At 50.6% G+C, this 20,841-nt stretch overlaps 1 protein-coding gene across 4 annotated transcripts in view; it reads right to left on the reverse strand.

Moving 5' to 3' along the window:
• NDEL1 (nudE neurodevelopment protein 1 like 1) overlaps positions 1-19,685 on the reverse strand; it is a 28,064-nt gene extending 8,379 nt beyond the window's left edge. Inside the window, exons 1-8 of one of the 4 annotated variants that reach the window (XM_027742275.2) lie at positions 19,611-19,685; positions 10,694-10,791; positions 9,160-9,313; positions 7,889-8,037; positions 6,812-6,948; positions 4,556-4,729; positions 3,663-3,754; positions 1,363-1,514 (exon numbers count right to left, since the gene is read on the reverse strand). In XM_027742275.2, the coding sequence (XP_027598076.1) occupies positions 1,363-1,514; positions 3,663-3,754; positions 4,556-4,729; positions 6,812-6,948; positions 7,889-8,037; positions 9,160-9,313; positions 10,694-10,779 (944 nt within the window). In that variant the 5' untranslated portion in view covers positions 10,780-10,791; positions 19,611-19,685. Of the gene's footprint in view, positions 1-1,362; positions 1,515-3,662; positions 3,755-4,555; positions 4,730-6,811; positions 6,949-7,888; positions 8,038-9,159; positions 9,314-10,693; positions 10,792-18,235; positions 18,325-19,107; positions 19,301-19,610 lie in introns of those variants that run through there. The other 3 variants (XM_027742279.2, XM_039390239.1, XM_027742276.2) reach the window with 3 other exon arrangements.
• Positions 19,686-20,841: the final 1,156 nt, after the last annotated feature.

Genomic DNA, 20,841 nt, shown 5'->3' on the forward strand with positions numbered 1-20,841 from the left:
CTCTGCTGCAGCTCCTTCAGGGGCCAAGGTTTCTAAGCCTTTTTCAGCCACAACCTGCTCCTCCTGCAGGCACCAGCCCAGATAACAAGGGTGATGACAACGTGGGGAATTCAGAGTGACCCCCACCCCACAGGGCAATCAGCTGGCTGGTCCCACCACACTCAGCCCTGCTGCCTCCTCAGAGCTGCCTCAATCCCTCCCCAGCAGGGCCTGCCAGCACTGCTGGGGGCTGCAGGGCCCCCTCAGCACACACACAGCCCTAAGGTCTGATTTGCTCGTGACAATGACTTTGGAAGGGAAGAGTTTGGAGATTTAACAAACAGCAGTGGCTCCAAAAACCCCGAATGCCAGTTTGTAAGATGCAGCTCTGCCTGCTCCCACACGGCAGTGGAGTCAGCTGAGGAGGTGGCTGTAGGAAGCTCAGCTGTCTGGCTCTCTTCAGGCTGGCAACAGCTCATCTCATTCTCTAAAATAAATGTAGGCTTGAGCATGTGCTGACTATTAGCATTAAACTGCACTGGGATGAGGTTTAACATGAAATATCACCACGGTGCAGGGAGCAGGAAGGGTGTTTTGCCCCCAATACCACTGTGCTTTTCACCCTCATACACCCACAGGGCCTTGTGCTCACAGGAACTGGGGAAAATCCTCCTGTGGAACCACTTCCCAGGATCCCAGAGGAAGCTCTGACCATGGGCAAGTCACACGAGGTAGTTTTTCCTATGCAAGCAGTTCCTGTCACTCCCCAGCAGCCACAATTACACCATCAGTGACATTTATCTCTTCCCCTAATGCAGAGGGAAGTGAGCACCCAGGGCTCCACCCTGCAAGTGAACACTCCTGCCTGCCCTCAGCTGTGCCAAGGGAACCCCCACATCCCCAGAGCACACCAGGAGCTATGGCAACTCCAGCCCTGCTGCCCTGAGATGGCAACTCCAGCCCTGCTGCCCTGAGATGGCAACTCCAGCCCTGCTGCCCTGAGATGGCAACTCCAGCCCTGCTGCCCTGAGATGGCAACTCCAGCTCTGCTTTCCCGAGATGGCAACTCCATATCTCCTTCCCTGGCATCCTCTCAAAGGCCACACTCCCCACTAGCAGGTTTTCTGCCTGAGGTTTGGTTTTACAGCCACCAAAGATGAGGCAGCAGCAGGACAGAACAGGCAGTGCCACCCCACCAGCTGAGACAACCACATTTGCTTTTGTCTTTGCTTTCCATAAATCAGCACCTTCCCTGTGCCCTGGAGACTTTGGCCCCACGGATTATTTGTCCTATGGGATGGAAGCTGTGGTGGGCAAGGACAAGACAAGAAAAAGTCCTGCTGAAATGCAGTTCCCTGCAGGGCAGGGCTGTCCCTCACTCACCCTTTGTCGAAGAAGGAGGTGTGCCCTGGGTGTGGGTACTTGGTGCTGTTGCTGCTCATCACGGCGCTGCTGACGTTCCCTGAAATGTAGGATTTCCGTGACGCCTGGTCCTTTGCAAAGTTCCTGCAAGCAGCTAATTTGGATTCTAAGGCCTGTGAAAGGGGAGAAAAAAAAATAATGTCAAAACAATAAAACCACTAGGAGGAAGCATTTTGCTGCTGGAGGTGAGGCTGTGCCACGACCTCGGGGTGGCCATGATCAGGACTCCAGTGTGATCACCTTTGGCAAAAAAATGGGAACAAAGCTGTCATTTCCTCTGTCACCCAAACCGCAAAGGAAACACACAGATGCTGATGCAGACTGCCAGGCATTACTCAGCTCCATGAGGGCTCAGATTTTAGAACATATGAACCTTGAAATAATTACCCAAGATAAGGGAGCCAACTCCAGCAGAAGTTACCAAAGCCCTTCCCTCAGCAGCTGCAGTGAGGCTGCCAGCAGCTAATCTGAGCCTAAAGCAGAATTCTCAGGTTTCCAGAGGGACTGTGTATTTGGGAAGTTGATTTTTTCACCAGGACAACTTCTCCTGGCATTTCTTTCTCAATCTTGGCCTGCAAACCAAAGCCAGTTTGTAAAGCTCCACTGCCACACCTCAGAACAGAGGGGTCAGGACAAAGCAAAGGCAGCAGCTGAGCCATGGTCCTCCATCTCTGTACTTCCATCTCTGATACTTCCAAGCAATCCTGGTGAGATCTTTTCCCCGTGTATAAAGTGACAGTCTCTGCTTCATCCACTGACTCCTGGCAGGAGGAGGAGCAACATCCCAATTCCCTCCTTCCCTCCAGAACATCACCTGCCCTTCCTGCCACTATCCCAGACTGAGGCTCATCCTGAATGTCCATCTGGTCTGGCAGAAGGTCCTTACTCTTTACACCTCCCTGTGCATGGAGCAAATCCATGAACTGGAGACTAAAATTTGTCTCCAAAAATGTGGGGTTCAGACCCGTTCCACAAATATTCCACCTGATGTGCTGCCACAGGTAAGTGAGCACTGTACACTCTCCTAGGAATCCATGGAAGCTTCCTTAGGGAATATGGGCTATACAGGCAGCTACAGACAATCCCTGTCTCTGGGTGACACAGCACCTGTCACTGCCCACTGGGATCTGGGCCAAGTGATTCCCTGTCTCAGCTGCAAGCAGGAAAGCTGAGGGGAAAATTCCTGCAGAGACAGGGAGTCTGAGGCTCAGGATGAGGCCCAGCCAAACCCAGACCAGGTCCTGAGCATCCTATAATTGTTGGTAAGCAGTGCCTGGGCTGGAGCTGTGTGTCAGTGGCTGTGTGTGAGGCTGGGAAGGAAGCATGCTTATTTGGCATTTCCTGTCCTTGCAGAGTAATCATACGGGATTGTGGTTAAGCTCCCTAAATCCCCTGCAGACTCTTACTCACAATGATCCCCTTTTAAACATGTCACTCTGTAACCCAGAGCTGTCCTGCTGCCCTTTCAAACCCAGGACAGGCTCACTGGCTCCAAAAGGCAGCAGCAAAGGCAGTTTTTCATTCCCAACTTTGCTAAAACAACTGTCTGCACTGCAGCTCCTGCCCAGCTCAGGGTGGTTACACACACCGGGCAGAGCCAGCACTGAGCCTGGCCCTGCTGCCACTCAAACACAGCCCCTGAGGCTCATCAGCCAGCTCCTCAGAGCTCAAAACTCAGGTCTTTGTTCAACTGAAAACCCTGAACAACACTGCAACAGATGTTTAAACCACTTCTTCCCTGCTTACAGCAGTAATCCCTTTAAAGGCTCATGCATTTCACTTCCCCACCAACTACAGATGGGAGCATTTGGCTTTCTCCTGATTTATTTTTCTCACTTTCTTACCAAAGCTTTCTAGTTTGTTTTTTTCATTTTCATTTTAGTTTTCAATATCTCTGCCCAGAAGAGGAGATCTCACATAAAGAGACCTGATCTCAGGTGTCAGCAGGCAACCCAGAGCCTGAGGGCAGAGGGAGCTGCAGGCCCCAGCTGAGGTCAGAACAAGCAGCTGACAGTGCCTAACCCTGTGCACCCATGTCCCTGAGAAACTTTTAACCCCAAATATGAATTTCATCACCCCCAAACTGGCATCAGAACTCGCTTTACAAATCAAAATAATATAAAAAATTACATTATAACAGACTAAACACAACATGGATGATTTGGAAGGTACAGTACGAGCTCAGCACGGGCCAAGGCTGGGACTGAGCACAAGGACAGAAGCCCCAGGGAGAGCCCAGAGCTGCAGTTCAGAGCACTCACCCCCACTTTCCGTAGCAGATCTCCCACAATGTTGAGTGCAGATATTCTGGCTGAAGGAGTAAGTGGGCTGGTACCAAACCCATTTGGTATAGCTGCAAACACAGACACATGTTATTCCGTGCTCCACTCCCCCACAGTTCAGGGGTTTTAAAAAATTTAAATAAATCAACTTCTACATGAAAAAAAGGTTAAATCTCAAATCCTGCCACAGACACTTGATACAATTACCCCACAATAACTGCATGATCACCAGCCATGGAAAAATGCTAGAGCTTAATTCCTGCCCACTGCCCTCGTTCCCAGCAGCCCCACACGCAGAGTTCATGCACTCTCCATCTGCAGGGCTACTGACCACAATCCATCTAATCCAGCCAGAGCTCCTGCTGGAATCTGCTCCTTCCCATTGGAAAAATAATGTATTAATCCCTGAGACTGTCCCGAGCCTTCCAGAGCGGGAAGGGGACTGGACTAACATCCCACTGCCTCAAGGAGAAAACAGCACTCCCCAAGAGTCAGTGTGGGAACAGAGACTCTGGAATTCCTGACACCCTTCACCCACCACTGCTGCTCCACGCTGGAGCAGGAATATCAGTCCCTGCATTTCCCTGCAATCCCAAATATCCTCAGTGCTCCACTGCAGCACCCACTGCACAGTGCAAACCCCTGCCCCCACAAAAGCAATATCTGAGCTTCATTGCCCTTCTTTTCCATGCTTTTTCCATGCTCTTTTCCTTTTTTTTCCTACTCCTTAAATGCACCTGATGCTGTCCTGGGATTTAAACACAGGTGTGGGATCCCCCTATCCCCACACCCACATTCCCCGTGGAGCCCGTGGTTTGTCAGCAGGCTGGACATCCTGCCAAACACCCAGACACAGCTCCTGGGAATGGTACCTTTGGGGGAAGGAAAACTATTTTCTGATCCTTTTCCAACAGGTGTGGCTGGCAAGGAGAGAGAGGCCTGGACAGCTGAATCCATCTTCTCACAGTCCAGAGTGGGAGAGCTGGGAGCTGATTTTCGGGTCACCTCTTGCTGCCTTTCCCTCACTGCCAGCTCTTGCCTCAAGTCTGGGGATGGAGAGGAGAAAAAATCCACAAAAAACATATATTAGAGACTGATTTCTGTCACAAACACTCTCTCTGTTCATTTGGGAGAGAGGAAGAGGAGACACTTTGCAGCAATCCTGGATTAACTGGATTCTCCAGCAGTGGGGACACCCCTCAGAACAGCCAGAGCCCAGTCCCACTTCCCATCCCAGCTGGGAGCAGGGGGGGAGCAAACAGCCCTGCCTGGCCCTGGGAGCTGTGTGGTCCCTGGGATCATGGCAGGTGACTTTCCCTCAGGAATTTTCCCCATTTGCAGTGTGAGCTCCACAGAAAGAGTGTTACAAAAACTGTAGCTGGACACAAATGCTGCAGCTGGGCCACACTCAGCTCCTGCTCCAGGAGAGGCTGCAAAAACCAGAGGAATGACCTATCCCCGTGTTTCTAATTCCTATCTTATTCTTCCAGTTAATAATCCACAGAATTCCACACCAGCCAAAGACAATCCAAGGGTTGCATCCAGTTTTTGATGTCTTGACAAGTGGAAGAGCAGACTGGAGAGACTGGGCAGTCCAAAGGACAGGGAAACAGGCTGGAGATGAGCAAAGCCAGGCTTTACTCTCACCTCCTCCCCAGACTGCAGCTTATCCTTACCCTGTCCCTTCCCATTTCCACATCTTTTTGCTACAGAGAGCATCCAGCACAGCTCAACAAGGGATCTGTACATCCTTAGAAGGGTCTAGATACAAAAAAAGATCACAAGGGAGTTGTTCCTTTTTGTTCCAGTTGTTCCTGAATTTTCCCAGACCTCTTGTTCCTTGCCTTAATCTGCTACAACGTGCAAGAGCAAAATTAACTATACATTACAGCTTTTAAGCTGTCACAAATATTTAGAACTGTTTTTAGGTAAAACAGCAGAGCTGAAATGAAAATCTGGGCCCACAGCAGAGGATCTGAGGTTGTTCAATCAGAAATGTCATCTCTCAGTTTGACATTTTACCAGTTCTTTTAGTGGCTACTGTTCCTGCTTGCTGTCAGGGGGAACAACAAGCAGCTTTGCTACTCTAAGAAATGCTAAAAATTTCCAAATGACTCATCTAAAAAACAAGATGTCTTTTTGGCTGATTATTCCAGTGTTCTAGAAAACAGTCTCCTGGGTTTTGCTGTTTTTCCCAGTATTATTGCCCTAACCTCAAATGACAATACATATATTTCTTCAGAAATATTTACATTTTGAAAAACTTTACATATTGGAAAACTTGCCTCTTGATATTTATTACAAAAACCCCTGTGATTCCAATAAAGTTTTTAATTATTGGGGCACGAACTTGGTTCAAAGAGGTTCACAGCAAAAAATCCCATCCTGTTCAGGTGAGTTTTCTTACACTTTTCTTACACTCGGGCCCAGGCCTGAACTGAGGAATTATTTTAGAAAGTTTCTCTTGGGAAATAAAGTTGAAAACCACTAATCTCTGAATTTATTAATGGCTGGCACAGGATTATGAGCAGATCATCTCCATTATCAGAGAAATCAGTTTCCCCCAGTCATTAAAAACATTTCCCCAGGATCCTCAATGTGAAATCCATTGGAGAATTCCCAATTCCTGCTCATATCCCAGAACACTACCCCAACCATCTCTGATCTCACAGGTCTAAATACAGCCTTTACTAGAATATCTTAAATAAACCAGGAGATTTCCAAGGGGTTTAGAAGGAACACAGGAGACAGGATTTTTCAGGACAGTTACTTAATCATTTATCCTGTATTTCCCTGTCATTTCCTGTGCTTTCCCTTCCTACACAAGGCATAAAACCATAACAAAAAGGAACTTTCAAAGCACATTTCCTCAATTCTGTGATATCTGTGGAACAGAGTATTTTTATACTCACCTGTATTAAAATCCTGAATTAATCTGATATTAATTCTGTCCTATGTCAGGAAATTTTTCCTCTTGACTACACAGGACATTTAGAAACCCTACTGTTAATAACAGCTAATGTATCCAGTTCAAGTTTATCATGTGATGCTTTCTAGAAACATGAGCTTTGGTTGCTAAGTGTCTCTTTTAGCAAAGCAAGACACAGAACTAACCAGACAAGCCTTACCTCTTGCTTCATCCTTTAATCTCTGTACAGAAACCAGCAATGACTCCTTGTCATCCAGTTCACTTTCTAAAAATGCATTTCTCTCAATAGCTTGGTTCAGCCTCTGTTCAAAGTCTTCCAATGAAACTATTGTTGCCCTAGAAACAAAATCCAGAATATTGGGTTCTTCAGCTCAGCCAACATAAAAGTGTATTCAGAAACATAATAGAGGAAAAATGTTAGCAGGGCCTGCAGTCACACTGAGCATTTGAAAGCCATGGAAATGCTGCTTAGAAAGGACTAATCAACTCCAAAGAAACAGGAGAAAAAGATGAAAAAACATGATAGCATCTGGCTCTCAGGGATGTACCAGAGGTGTGGGAAAGAGCCGGTCCTGTGCACCCATCCCCATTTTTCCCAAGCCATGATCCAAAGCTGTACATTTAATAATGAGGGCAGAGCTGTGGGCAGGCAGAGCCCAGTGTGGACAGCAGAGCACTGGGATATTACCTAAGAGCCAATTCCTTCCAAACTCCATGTCAGAAGTCAGCCATGAGCCTGGTGGAAACTCCCAGATAGCCAGAGGCTCATTCCTGCTCTCCCTGAATCAATGGCAGAATTCCCATTCAGCAAAAGGGAAGCATGACCTACTCCCAAACTGGGCGTTTCCAGAGCAGCCTGTTCATCCCAGGCCTTACAAAGGCCAGGATTGTTCCCTACAGCTGCTCTGGAAGGGACCAGGAGACTCCTTTGGCCTGGTTTGTTTAAAAGGGACTATGTAAAGCATGAGCTGCTGACTTCAAAGGGGTTTGGAGCCACCAGGCCCACAATTAGAAGTCATTTAGCTGGGGGTACCAGAGGCAGTGGCTCTGCTTGCACAGCTTGTTCCTCACAGGAGCACGAGCCACGTTGTCCCACTGCCTTTCCAGCTCTAACACAAGGAACCAGCTGATGGAGGCGAACTCCAAGAGTCTTGGGGGTTGTTTGGGGTTTTTTGAATGTATTTTCCCTTTTAAGGAAGAATGAAATGACCAATCTGAGTGGCAAAGAAAGGATGCAGTGCAAGCTCTGAGGGAAGGAGAGGTTGGCAGCCCTCACCTCTTTGCACGCTCCAGGTCATCGTTGGCCTGCTCCAGCTCCCGCACGTATTTGTGCAGCTGGTCCTTGATGGCCCTGGTCTGGCTCAGGTCATCCTCCAACAGGGACACCTGCTTGTAACTCTGGGCATACTGGTGCTCCAGCTTCTCCTGGAAGAAAGAGTTATGGAGATAAATAGCAGTAAAATGGGACAAAGAAAGTATCACACTCTTTGCAGGCTGCTGGTTTGGGATTGCTGGTAATGCGGAAAAATTAGAGAGGGAGAAGGAACAGGCTGTGAACGTCAGAGCCAGACATGGCACAAAGTCCCAGCCATCTCTCCAGGACACAGCTGGCTCTCAGGGATGTGTCCCTGCATCTGCTCCCAACAGCCTGCACTGACAGCTGCTCCAGAGCCTCAAACATCCAGGAAGCCAGAGAGAAATCCAACTGCACAGCCCTCCCTTTTCCCTTGATAACAGCCACTGTGAGACCAGACACTGTCTGACGTGTCCATGAGCAAAAATGAGAGCCACTGGAATCTGCTACAAAACCTCCAGGCCCACAAACTCAGCTTTGGAAGAACTCCCTGCCAAACAGTCTCTCACCAGCTCTGAGGGCACAGACAGATCCCCATGGAGAAAGCACTGACCTCATAAAACATGTGCTGGGAATGGATACACAGAGTAATCCCAGAAACCTTCCTTCCACTGAGAGAATTTCTAACCTTTGTCTTCAGTAACACAAGCCAAGACTACCCAAAATGATGCTATTTCAAGGTTCCAAAAGAGACAAGAACTTGTTAACACAAGAGGCATCAGTTCAAAGCCACCTCCTGCAGATGCAGATCCCTCTGCAATTCCTGGCTCCACAGAAATGGCTGTTAAGAATGGATGAGGAGACTCTGAAAGATGTGCACAGATCACCCACTCTGAGCCTCCTTTAGGGTCTCATAAAACTGAGGGGACAAAGACTGGTTTGCAAAGAAAGACAACTCATGTTGTCCCTGTGCTGATGTTCCCTGTGGAACTAATAAAGCTCCTGCTTGGCACAGCCTCCAGAATTCACAGCACAAACTCCATGACAAGAGTTTCATGATGTGAACAAGGAAAATTCCGCCAGGAATTTCCCTGCCTTATTTGGAGGACGTGCCATACTTAAGCCGGGATCATAAACAGACAATTCCTTGACTTCATTTGGATGTTCAGTGACCAAGAATAGCCCAGAGGATCTAAAAGGAGATCCAAGACATACCCAAAAGAAGAAGCAACACCATTACAGAGGAGACCCACCTTTAATGTTTCCACTTCATACTTCAGTCTTTGGTTATCTGCTTGCAAATCTCTGTTCCTCTGCTCAGCCTGCACTAGCTGTGCCTCCAACTCTGCTTCTAATTCTCTGCTTCCCTCCTGGAATTCAGCCAGCTCTTCACGAGCCTCCTGGAAGCTGTAAGGAGAGGATTTCATCAGTGGGAAAAGCCAGCATCTCCCAAGTTAAAATCTGCAGCTCTTCTAAAATAAAAAGCTGGAAAAAAAGGAGTTCTGAAGTACTTAAGTGTCATCATAGATTTCTAAGGGGAAAAAGAAAATTTGGGAAATGGAGAAATTACATTAAGCTCAGCTATTAAAGGAAATTAATTCTCTTACATCAAAACCAACAGCTGCCCTAAATGCCTGTGTGAAATCAAGGCTATTTACAGGATTCATGGGAGCCTGAGAACCACTTTATACTCCATCAGCTTCCACTGGTAGGAGATTTGATGGAGACAATGAATTAAGCAAACATTTAACCTGATTTTGGTCAAAAACCAAAGAGAGAACAACAGTTTCTGCATCTCTGCATTACCTGGAAATTTAAGGTTCTTAAAAATCATGAGGAGTCAGGAAGCCAGCACTTCCCTGCCTCATAGTACTGACAGTTATTAAATACCAGGGGTAGCCACTCCACATACTTTGCTTATTAAATTTGCATCTTTACCACAGGTAACAGCTCAGCCCTCAGCAAATAGCAGGGAAAACCAACCAGGCTTTAGGAAACAACATATTGGTGCCTCACACAGAATGTTCTGACACCCAAGAACAGCTTAGGGTTCTCCTCAGGGACAGGCTCCTCCACATTCCCAACCCCTCCCTCCCCAAAACAACCCCAAACCAAACAAAAAAGCAGCTTGGGCTCTTTGGGCTCCAGAGAGGTTTTGAGGCTCCAGCTCAGTTGCACATGAGTTACACTGAGTGCACATAAAGCTTCCCAAAGGAAATGAACTGGGAGCACTCCAGAGAAAGCCCCTCAAGAAGCACAGCACTACTCAATACAACAACCTCTCCTGCCACCTTTGGTACCCAAAAAGCCCCATGCCCCCTAAAAGATGCAAACCCCTGGTCCAGGCAGGACTGGGAGGTAAAATCCACTTCAATAAAATGCAGCAGACACCAAATCAGCCACTTTTCATACCAGTAATTCCATTACAAGGAGCTGGAGGGAACAGGAATGACACAAGGAGAGCCCAAAGGCGCCTTCTTATGATAAAACATCAAGTGCTGCCTTAATTATACAAAGGTGCACATGATCCTAAAAGGGCTCTGCTCTTGCTCAAACATGCTCAGAACATAGCCTGGAGTTCCTGGCATGGAGACACTGGGCAAGCAACACTCAGCTCCCACAAAACTGGGAATTTTAAAGCTAGAAATTCTTTACAAATTCTCTTTTTAGAGATTCTTTCTAAAATCTTTAATATAATATAGTAATCTTGGTGTGGCCTTGAAGAGAAAGAGATTAAACAAAGTTCTGGTCATTAAGAAGCAACCCCAGCCTGCCAATCCACAATACCTTTGTTTGTACTTCAAGGAAAGCTCTTTCCAATATGCAGTTTCCTCCTTTGGACTCGAGAAAGTTGGGATTTCTTCACTGTCCATGATCAACACGACCTGCAGGGCACAAACACAGGGACACACTCAGGACAAACACAGACCCCAAACCTGCTCCTAAATCCCGGGCTTCACTGCCACAGCCTTTCCAACAGCAGCACCAGGACTTGGCACCTGCACACAGGATGTTAATGATCCCTAACAGGAGTCATCCAGCACAGGGACCTGCCACAACAAGCCATGGAATTTTACCCAGCTTCTGGAAGTGCTTGTGCAGCGAGAAACAGGACCAGAAATTTTGGCTGTGTTTTTTTATCTGCCACTGAAACACCAGGTGAAAAGCCCACTTTGGATCACAGTTGGTAACACTAAAATTTGCAGCAATCACAGTTTCCACTTTAGGTCCTAAAATGTTCTTAAAGAGATTTTGCCTCCTGTCACCAACACAACAATAGCACTACAACAGCTATTAGAGCTGCAAACGTGAGTAGTGAAGGAGGATGGACACTGAGGAACCACTAACAGTGTGTGTGGAGACTAAAATTCAATTTAACTTTCCTGTGTTGAGTCCTGGCTAATTCCTGCTTGTGTAAAACAGGCAGGTAACTGAAATTATCCACATAATTTTGCTCCCTCAGACACACAGAAGAAGGATCAGCCTCTCACAAAACCACATGGTCCCATCATACAGGAGAGTCTCCAGCCTGGAGGTGTTAGGAGGAGCAGATGACCCCCTGCTCCATGAGGACCACCCTTCCTGGAGCTCTGGATGCCTCCGGCAGCACTGCTTGGCTCTCAGCCAGCACAGGAAACACAACCCAACACAGACCTTTATCCAAGGAGCAACACACAGTCCAGGGGACATGGACATTCACAGCAGGTCCCAGAGCTGCTGAAGGTGATGAAGTGGTGGCTGTGGCCCTGCCATGCACAGCAGGGCCAGAACTGCTCAGCCCACAGGAAAAGCACCACAGCTGAGCCCTCGCCAAGCAATCCCACAACTCTCATAAATAGGTATCCTTTTTTCTCTCTCCTCAAAAAGCCAAGATTTAAATTTTGCCATTAACACTCAGAAAAAGAATAAGGTGAAACCAACTCCTTCTGTGCTTAAAGCAGAGGCTGGGAACAACATCAAGCTCATTGATCAGGAATAGCTGACCTGGAAGTCCTGACTTTCACACTCTATCAGGCATCGCTGCCCCCTCTCAGCCAACTCTGTCCCTTCAGGCTAAAATTGTCACACTAATATGTCCTGCATCGCAGTGACCCACATTTTTGATACCTAAAAGTGGGACAAAACAGTCCCATGCTTTCGTCAGAGGGCAGCCAGGCTGGCACTGAGCTCAGAGACACAGCCAGGCGGAACTGGCACGTGGGTCTCCAGCTGAGACTGCAGCTGCCACAACCCAAGGGCCCAAATTTATCCAGAGGGTGCCAAGCACCTCAAAACCACCCCAAATCTCACACTGTGTTTATTTAACTTCACAGGGTTCTTGGAGAAGCAATTTGTCAGGAATCACATCTCCACACTGCCCAAGAGAACTGATGGTGTCTCCTTTTCTGCACTTCCTTGTACTGACAAGATAAAACACACCTGTGGAGCCATTCCAGTAACAAATTTCAGACACAAGTTTCTTTGGGAGCACTCGCTCAGCTGTTACCAAGGCACCTCCATCCCACCACAGGGACAAATCCCAAGTGCTGTGCCTGTTCCCAGGGGATGTGGAGCCCAAACTGTTGGGGTTCCCCCTCGGGTGCATCCAGGTGAGCTAGAGGCTCAGGAAGCTCCTGGACAGGGATTCCAGCTGCCAGGACAAGGCAGAGGTGACCAGCTCAGGCACTGCTGGGTGTTGTTCAAAGCACTGGCCCAGCACTGATCAAACCCTTCCATAAAAGCCTCAGATCTTTCCCTGCACTTGGCTCCAAACCGGCACACTCCGGAGGGCTGGATCAGCAGGCAGCACATTCATCCCAAAATAAATGAGACACAACCCAGGCTCAGCTCCCACAGCTCCAGAGGTGAGCTGAGCTCAGAAGGTGAGCAGTCAAGCCAGCTGTCAGCAAAATTCAGGATGTGGTTAGAAAAGGGCTCTACAAGGAACCCCTGAGATCATTTCCGAGAGGTGCTGGGGAAGGGCCAGGACTCCTTCCTGTCTGCTCGGGGCACACCCTGGGACACAAACACCCAGAACCCCCTCCGCAAGCACAGCAAGCACTCACAAGTACAGGAGGGATTTTTTTCCCTCACTCCTTTGTCCAAAGACCCTTTCAGCCACCAGAAGGAGGAGATTCAGCCCTGTGGTGCCTCGGGAACTCTTCCTTCCCAAACATACCCAGCAGGAGCAAGTTGACGTTTTCCATGTTGGTTAAACGGGTGATGATTCATGATTGCCCCTGCTCCACGTCTCCCACCATGCCTAATGCTACCAGCAGGGATTTTGGATAAACACCTGCTCCAGATGCCAACACCAGTGTGCCCTGCTGAGCTCCAGCATCCACATCCCACTTTTGGACACAGTTATACCACTTGCCTTCCCTTACAAGGAAGTACAAGGAAGCACCTGACATCTTTTCCTAGAAGTGGCTGAGATGAGGTCCAGGACTCCTTCCTGTCTGCTCAGGGCACACCCTTGGAAATAAATATCCCCAGAATCCCTGCAAGCACAGCAGTCTCTGCAAGGACAGGAAGGGCTGCCCAGCATTCCCAAGTACAGAAGGTATTTTTTCCTCCCACTCCTTTGTCCAAACCCCCTTTCAGACACCAGAGGGAGGAGATTCAGCCCTGTGATCCCTCAGCCCCTCGGCAGGAACTCTTCCTAGTCTTTCCTACATCATATCCTAGAAGTGGCTGAGATAAGGTCCAGGACTCCTTCCTGTCTGCTCAGGGCACACCCTTGGACACAAACACCCACGGAATCCCTGCAGTGCTTGCAGTGCTCCTTCATGAGGGGCATGAAAGAGAGGAGAGCACACAAACACGGTGGTTCATGGCCCAAACACCAATCTGAGAGCCAGAAGATGCCAACAGCTTCCAATCCTGCCCCTGCCACAGCTGTGGGCACAGGTAGATCCCTTCACTGTGCCAAGCTTTGCCCATTCCCTCGGCTGATGGCACAGGAACAGGGCTTTATCTGAGCACAGGGATGTGCCTGCAGGGGAGTGATTCCCAGGCCTTATCAGAACACAGCCAGAGCATTTGAAACATCTCACGTGTGGGAGAGAGAGGATGCCCACGGAACACCGAGGGTTTAACAAAGGCTGCCTTGCTTCAGCCTGCTGCCAGTTGTCCTGGAATTCCATGAGGAGCTGAGAAGGAGCTGAGAACCAGCACGGCAAGTCCTTCCTATTCACAGGCTCCTTTGCATACGTGGCACTTGCAGAATCGAGCCTTTGACCAACAACACTGAGGCTTTCAGGGCACAGACAAGACAATGCAGCAGCGTCTTCCAGGGAAAATGAGAGCAGGCTTATGCTGCTGCCCACTGGAATTCATTCCAACACAGCTTAGCATTCACACAGTGCCCTGGGAAAGCACAGCTCCGTGGGCACAGCTCCAGCTCCAAGGCAGCTCCCAGACAAGGGCTACGTTCAAAACAAGGGGGATCCTTTCAAGCCACCCCCACAAAGTCAGCAGGACAGAGGAACTCTCCACTGGGAAAAGGAAAGAACTTCCACGCTGAAATCATTCTAAAAAATGTGGTGTGTAGGTTAAGAACTGGTCTAAAAGGGTTTGTATAGGACAAATCTGTTTTCCCACCTCCAAAGGAATCCTTACAAGAGAGATGTGCAGTATCCTCTGGATATCACAAGGATTTCTGAATCCAACCTGTGGCAGAAATAACTAAACAAACACACAGTATTTTCCAAGTAACTTAGGGAATCTTGCATTTGAAATCTCTCCTAAGCCATGAGAACACAAACACAGCCTGAAGTGTAACACGGTGTAACCTCATCCGTGTGACGGGAGGCTGCTGAGGAGCTTTGCATGAAATCTAAGACCAAAACACTCAGCTTGAAATACAACACGATGTCTCAGCTTCTACCCACCCCTTCCCACAGTCGGGAATTCACTCCTCCCCGCTCTCAAAGTCAACTGAATCACTGAAACATCACAGGGGGAATAATTCTGAGCGCTGCTCACAAGCTGCTGCAGTTCACCCCAGGTGTACCTGCAGCATCTCAAGGGGCTGGATAAAACATTCTCCCTGATTTTAATTGCCTCATACTCTCCCATTTAAAAGCAGCTTACAACCACTGCCATGGAAAGGGAATTAATCTTATTTAATGTTCATTTTTCTGCACATTTTTCTGCTTTCTTCCCCACAACCCTGTTTGCCCAATATTTTCAGACACCAAACATGAAAAACTGTGCAGAGGCAAACAAACATGACAAAGCACAGTGCTGCACTCCCCCACCTATGCTTTGCTGGCCCCCCTCCCCTTAAGGCAATGGAAATGTCCAGTGACCTTTGGAATTAAATAAGTAACCACCTGGAACAGGACTTGATCAAGGAATTCTGCCAAGCTCACAGGGGCCTTCAGTTCTGGAGATAACTCTGGCTATCACAGAACTGCCAAGTGCCTGTTTTATGCCACAGCCCCCCCATCTCACCCTGTCACCCAGAGCTGGCACCACCCAGAGCTGACACCAAGAGCAGGAAGGACTGTCCCCAACCAGCTCTTCTTCTTCTTCCTCTTCCTCTTTTTGGCTGATTCACAGGCACAAAAGCAGAAGAAACCTTGTTCCAACCACTCTTCACCTTCTCAAACCATGAGAACCAACAGGTAACCCCCAAACCCCTGAAGTTCTTGACTTTTTTCCCCCAAATCAAGGCTCAAAGCAAAGGAACCCGAGCCCTCCAGCCAAAACTCAAAGCAAATGGACATTGTCATGCACTTAATAGAAGATGGAAAACAAACAAACAAACCAACCAAAGGCATGGATTAGATTTCACCAATCAATTTGTGCTTGTTTTGCTCATCCTGGAATAGGAGCTGGTGGATTTCCATACATTTTGGATGTCTGCCCGCATCTGTCACTGTTAGGAACTGAGCCTCTGTGAACTCAGCCTTCTCCTGCAATCCTATTTTTGAACTGAATGTTCTCAAGTGAACCACAACAAATGCCTCCTCGCCTCTTGCAACAGCAGCACAGGAGCTTTCAGGGAAAGAGGAAAGTCACAGAGCACAGAGTCAGCAGAACACTCCTACTGCAACAATAAATCCTGCATTTCCAATTTGGACAGCACAGGAGGCAGGAGATAACCAAATCCTACCTGCAGGAACTTTGTGCCAAGTTCAGACTAAAAGCCTTTAAGACAACCTGGCACCACACAGCAAAGCCTTGTTATCTCAACAGCCTCATTAATCAAATATAACATGTCTGCTCTGCACCACATGGCCAAGGTTCAAAGGCCTGGTGAGTATATGATATGAAATCATAATAAAGAACCCTTGCTGAGTGAGCCAGCACTGGGGTGGAAACCTTGAAACCAGAAGAAGTGCACTGATGCAAGAAGCCTCTTTTCAGAAATCAAGCTGCAGCTACCAAAGGGAGCAGAATTCAGTATTAAAAATCATATCACCAACAAGGGAAGTTTAAGACGCTCGACCTCTATCTGTTCCCACCCAAATGCTTTAAAAAGGAAACCTGAAGAGGTTGGTGCTCCTGATGCAGGTTCAGTACCTGCAGAGATGAAGGAAAGGCCCCTGGAGATGTGTGTGTCCCAGAACAACCTGGGCCTGACCATGAGAACAATTCACTCCCAGCTCCATAGCCAGGAACCCCCGAGGGATGAACCCCCCCAGAGCAGAAGGTGTGGAGTAAACAGAGAACTGAGAAGGAAATCCAGGCTGTGAAAAGGACAAGCTTCCTCCTGATTTGAGTCTCTGCTCTCCAGAAAACCACCCTCTAGGAAGGTCCATGAGAGATGCTGAGCACCAGGAGCACTGATCCTGACCCCACAACAGGCTGCAAGTGGAGCTGCCACAGACCTGACCCTCCCTCTGGAGATCATCCACCCAACTGCACCTTCCCCAACTCACAGTTGCCTGGTTTCTCCTCAAACCTTGAAGAATCCCAGAGCATCCTCCCCAGAATCAATGGATTTACCCCAGAACTTACAGCACACCCAGCCCAGAGCCTGCACCAAAGGACAGCACCAGGTCCCCTGGGCCTCCCTGGGACCTCAGCAATTAATCCCATCCCCAGAACAACATCTCCTGGGAAGGGGGGGCCAGAGGGGAAGATGCACTCAGCACGGGGTTCTGCCAAGAGCAGGGAATTCTGCTCCTTTACATCTTACCAGTGCCAAGAAAGGGGAAAATTGATTTGAAAACACTCCCCAAAAGGTGTATTTTCAGTATTTATCACAGACCAGCCCCCAGAGAGGGGCTCTGCAGTGAGCACTGAACAACAGGAATGTTAAAAATAAAACTCTGTGTTGAGAAGGAGAAGGAACCAGCACAATCTGCTCCTGAGCTGAGCCCTGGAGGGACACAATCACATCAAGAAAAAGCTGCTCTGCTGGGTCTGAGTGGCTCTGCCCACAGGTCAGGGCAGCACAGCAGGGCAGGCAGTTTGCTGAACACGCTCCACAGTTTATCTTGGTTATTTTTGTGGTGTCACACAAACATTGAGGACTGCAAGAATACCATTTCCTTCCTCAGTCTGACTTTCCTGACACCTCAAAACCAACTGTAACAGACTGAGGGAATAAACTGTACTTTGTTGCTGTAGTTTTTGGCAGTCTGCTCCCAGCAATGACTCCAGAGACAAAACTCCTTGTGGCACCAAGGTCACAGACATCATCAGTCTCGTGCTTTCTCTCCACTTTCATATTTTCCTTTCTCTTCTCTTTCCTTCTGCACCAAAAGAGGAATTATCTTACATATCTGCAACCTCTAAAGAGTCAGGAAAAAAAAACCACCTGAGGGCTTTCCCCTGAATTACTCAAACAGTAACTCAAACACTTTGTGTCTGAACACATCCTTCACCTCTGGGACTCCCAGTGGCACACAGGATTAAATCTCCACATGTGCAAACCAAAGGGAGAATCCCTCCATGTATACAAAGTAAATACATAAATACAAAGCCCAGGCAGAAAGCAGGACACAGGATCTCCTCCGGGGCAGTCCTGGCACTGTTAATCCAAAATCCACATTATCTACCCACATCTTTCACATCCTGCACAGCCACAGTGAACTGGCACTGCCAACCAGCCTGTCTGTGCACTCACACTGCTAATACACCAAATTTACATGTATGTAAATAAATACAGACTCACAGAACCACTGAGGTTGGAAAAGACCTCTGAGACCACCCTGTGCCCAATCCTCACCTTGTCCCCCAGCCCAGAGCACTGAGTGCCACGTCCTTGGACACCTCTGGGGTGGGGACTCCACCACCTCCCTTCCAAAACATACAAAATCCTCCCAGTCTCTTTTCTGCCCTGGGACAGTTCCTTCCTCTCACAGTTACTGATATCTCTACTGAAACACTGACCTTGACAAGGCCACCAGCTCTCCACAGTGTCCAGGAATTGTTTCTTGTGGGGGGGAGGGAGAAAAAACAAAAAGGAAGAAAAAAAAATTCCTCGAGTATCCAAGGAATTCTTCTACAGCAGCTTCACATATCTAAGCACCTCTGAGGGCAATAAATGCCCCACAGGCATCCAAAAGTGCCCCCCACCTCTGTGCACTTGTGACCAAGTGAGGATGGTTCCAGAGGGAGCCGGGAAAGCCTGAGTCACTCCCAGTGCAGGCTGTGGGAGGGAAGGACAGCTCTCCTCCCCCCGGGAAGGACGGGACGTGTCAGCGGGAGTCACTCCGTGAGCTCTGGCTCCAGTGATGGATCTGCTCCCGTGTCAGAGCCGTTCATCCCCCGCACACGTCTGTGCAATTCGGGTCACGCTCTTCACCGGGGCACGAGGGGGTTTGGTGGGGTTTGTACGAAACACAACACAGAGCTGAGAGGGAGGTGGGAACAACCTCGGAGAAAAACCCTCATGGAACTACTGAAAAATACTCAGCAGAGATCCCAGAATCATTCGGGTTGGAAAAGCCCTCCCAGCCCATCGAGTCCGATGAAAGCCAAAGCAATGGACAAAATTTACACCCCTCCTGCCTCCAGTTTTCACTCCTCTGTTGAAAGAGGAAAGTCAGGGACGGAGGAGGGGACACATTTCTGCCATCCTGGTATAGAATCCCACAATCCCAGGACCACTGAGGCTGGAAAAGCCCTCCCAGCCCATGGATCCCCCCTGTGCCCGATGCCCACCTTGTCCCCCAGCCCAGAGCACTGAGTGCCACGGCCAGTCGTTCCAGGGTTGGGGACTCCACCACCTCCCTGGGCAGCCCCTCCCGGTGTCTGACCACCTGATTCCGGGAAGAATTTCTTCCTAAGAAAGGCCCCACACCGCGGCCACCGGGTCGCCCAAGGATTATATGACAACTGAGGCGAATCACACCTCCGGCTGCCTGTCGGTGATGCAAAACTGACCGCCCTGGGTGCCGAGCCCAGCCCGGCGGTGGCTCAGGGTGCCGGGCAGCCCCGAGCCCGGTAACGCCCCGGCCCCGCTCCCGGAGGGTCCCGGGGGGGCCCGGCCCGCGCAGGGCGGTGGCCGAGCCGGGCCGCGCCGTGACTGACAGTCCCCTCCGCCAATGAGCGGCCGCGGCGCGGCTCCGCCAGCCAATGCCGCGGCGCGGGGGCGGGCCCTGCCCCGTTGTCAACCCGCAGCCAATGGCGGCGCGGGGCCCGCGGCCCCCCCGGACCCCCGGCCGCGATCCCCCCCCGTCCCGAACCCTTCGGGCCCGCCGGGACTATCCCGGGACTCCCGGCCCGGCCCGGTCCGGCCGGTCCGGCCCCGCGCCCCGCTCACCGCAGCGCATCCCCTGTCACCGCCGCAGCACCCGCCGCCGCCGGGGCCGCCTCATCCGGGCACCGGGGGGTGGGGCCGGATGATGCAACCTCGGGGGCGGGGCCAGGGGCGGGGCCTAGGAGGGGAGGGGCGGGGCCTGGGGAGCCGGGCCGGTGCCGGTCGATGTCCACGTCCCGGTCCCGGTCCCTATTCCTGTCCCTATTCCTGTCCCGGTCTCTGTCCCCGTCCCTGTCCCTATTCTCATCCCTATCCCTGTCCGTGTCCCTATCCAGGTCCCTTATCCCTGGCCCGGTCTCCGTCCCTATCCCTATTCCTGTCCCTGTACCTGTCCCTGACCCTGTCCCTATCCCGGTCGCGGTCCCTGTCCCAGTCTCTTTCCCTATTCCTGTCTCTGTCTCTGTACCTGTCCCTGCCCCTGTCCCTATCCCTGTCCCTGCCCCTGTCCCTATCCCTGCCCCTGCCCCTGTCCCTATCCCTCCCCCTGTCCCAGTCTCTGTCCCTGCCCCTGTCCCTATCCCGGTCCCAGTCGCTATCCCGGCCATTCTTTCGTGTCCCGTCCCGGGAAGCGCCGGCCCCTCGCGGTCCCCGCTCTGCCCAGCGTGGGGACCCTCCTCTGCTCGCCCCCATCCCAGGGGCCGCCCCCGGGTCGAGGTGGTCCCGCCTTTCTTCCTTTGCCGCGTTCGGGATCTGCCTCTTCCCCGTCTCGTCCTCCAGCGCTCTGTCCCAATCCCTGGGGACCTGTGGACATCCATCCCTTGGAGTCTGTGGAACATCCATCCGTCAGGCCCCTGGACATTCATCCTGGGGGCCCTGGACATCCATCCCTTGGAGTCTGTGGAATATCCATCCCTGGGGACCCTGGACATCCATCCCTGGGGGCTCTGGACATCCATCCCTGGGGGCCCTGGCTATCCATCCCTCCGGGCGAGCAGCGGGGCGGGCACGGGCAGCTCCTCCTCCTTCCTCCCCATCCTGCGCCCCGCACGACTCATCTGTCCCACGGAGCAGGGAACTCGCTGCGGGCAGAGGCTTTTGGAACCCCCCAGGGCCCCCCACTGGCCCCGAGCCGAGCTCAGGAGAGTCCACAGCCCCCGCGACCACCCCTGCCCAGCCCGGCTTTCTCGTTCCCTGCCTTGCCGGCACAGCGTGCCCGCTGCTGGGGGGCTCCCCCGCTGCCCCATCGCTGCCCCATCGCTGCCCCATCGCTGCCCCATCGCTGCCCCGTGCCCCC

The sequence above is a fragment of the Pipra filicauda genome, unplaced genomic scaffold, assembly GCF_003945595.2.
Source record: "Pipra filicauda isolate LSUMZ 115617 unplaced genomic scaffold, ASM394559v2 scaffold80_size11013439_pilon, whole genome shotgun sequence".
NCBI lineage: Eukaryota > Metazoa > Chordata > Aves > Passeriformes > Pipridae > Pipra > Pipra filicauda.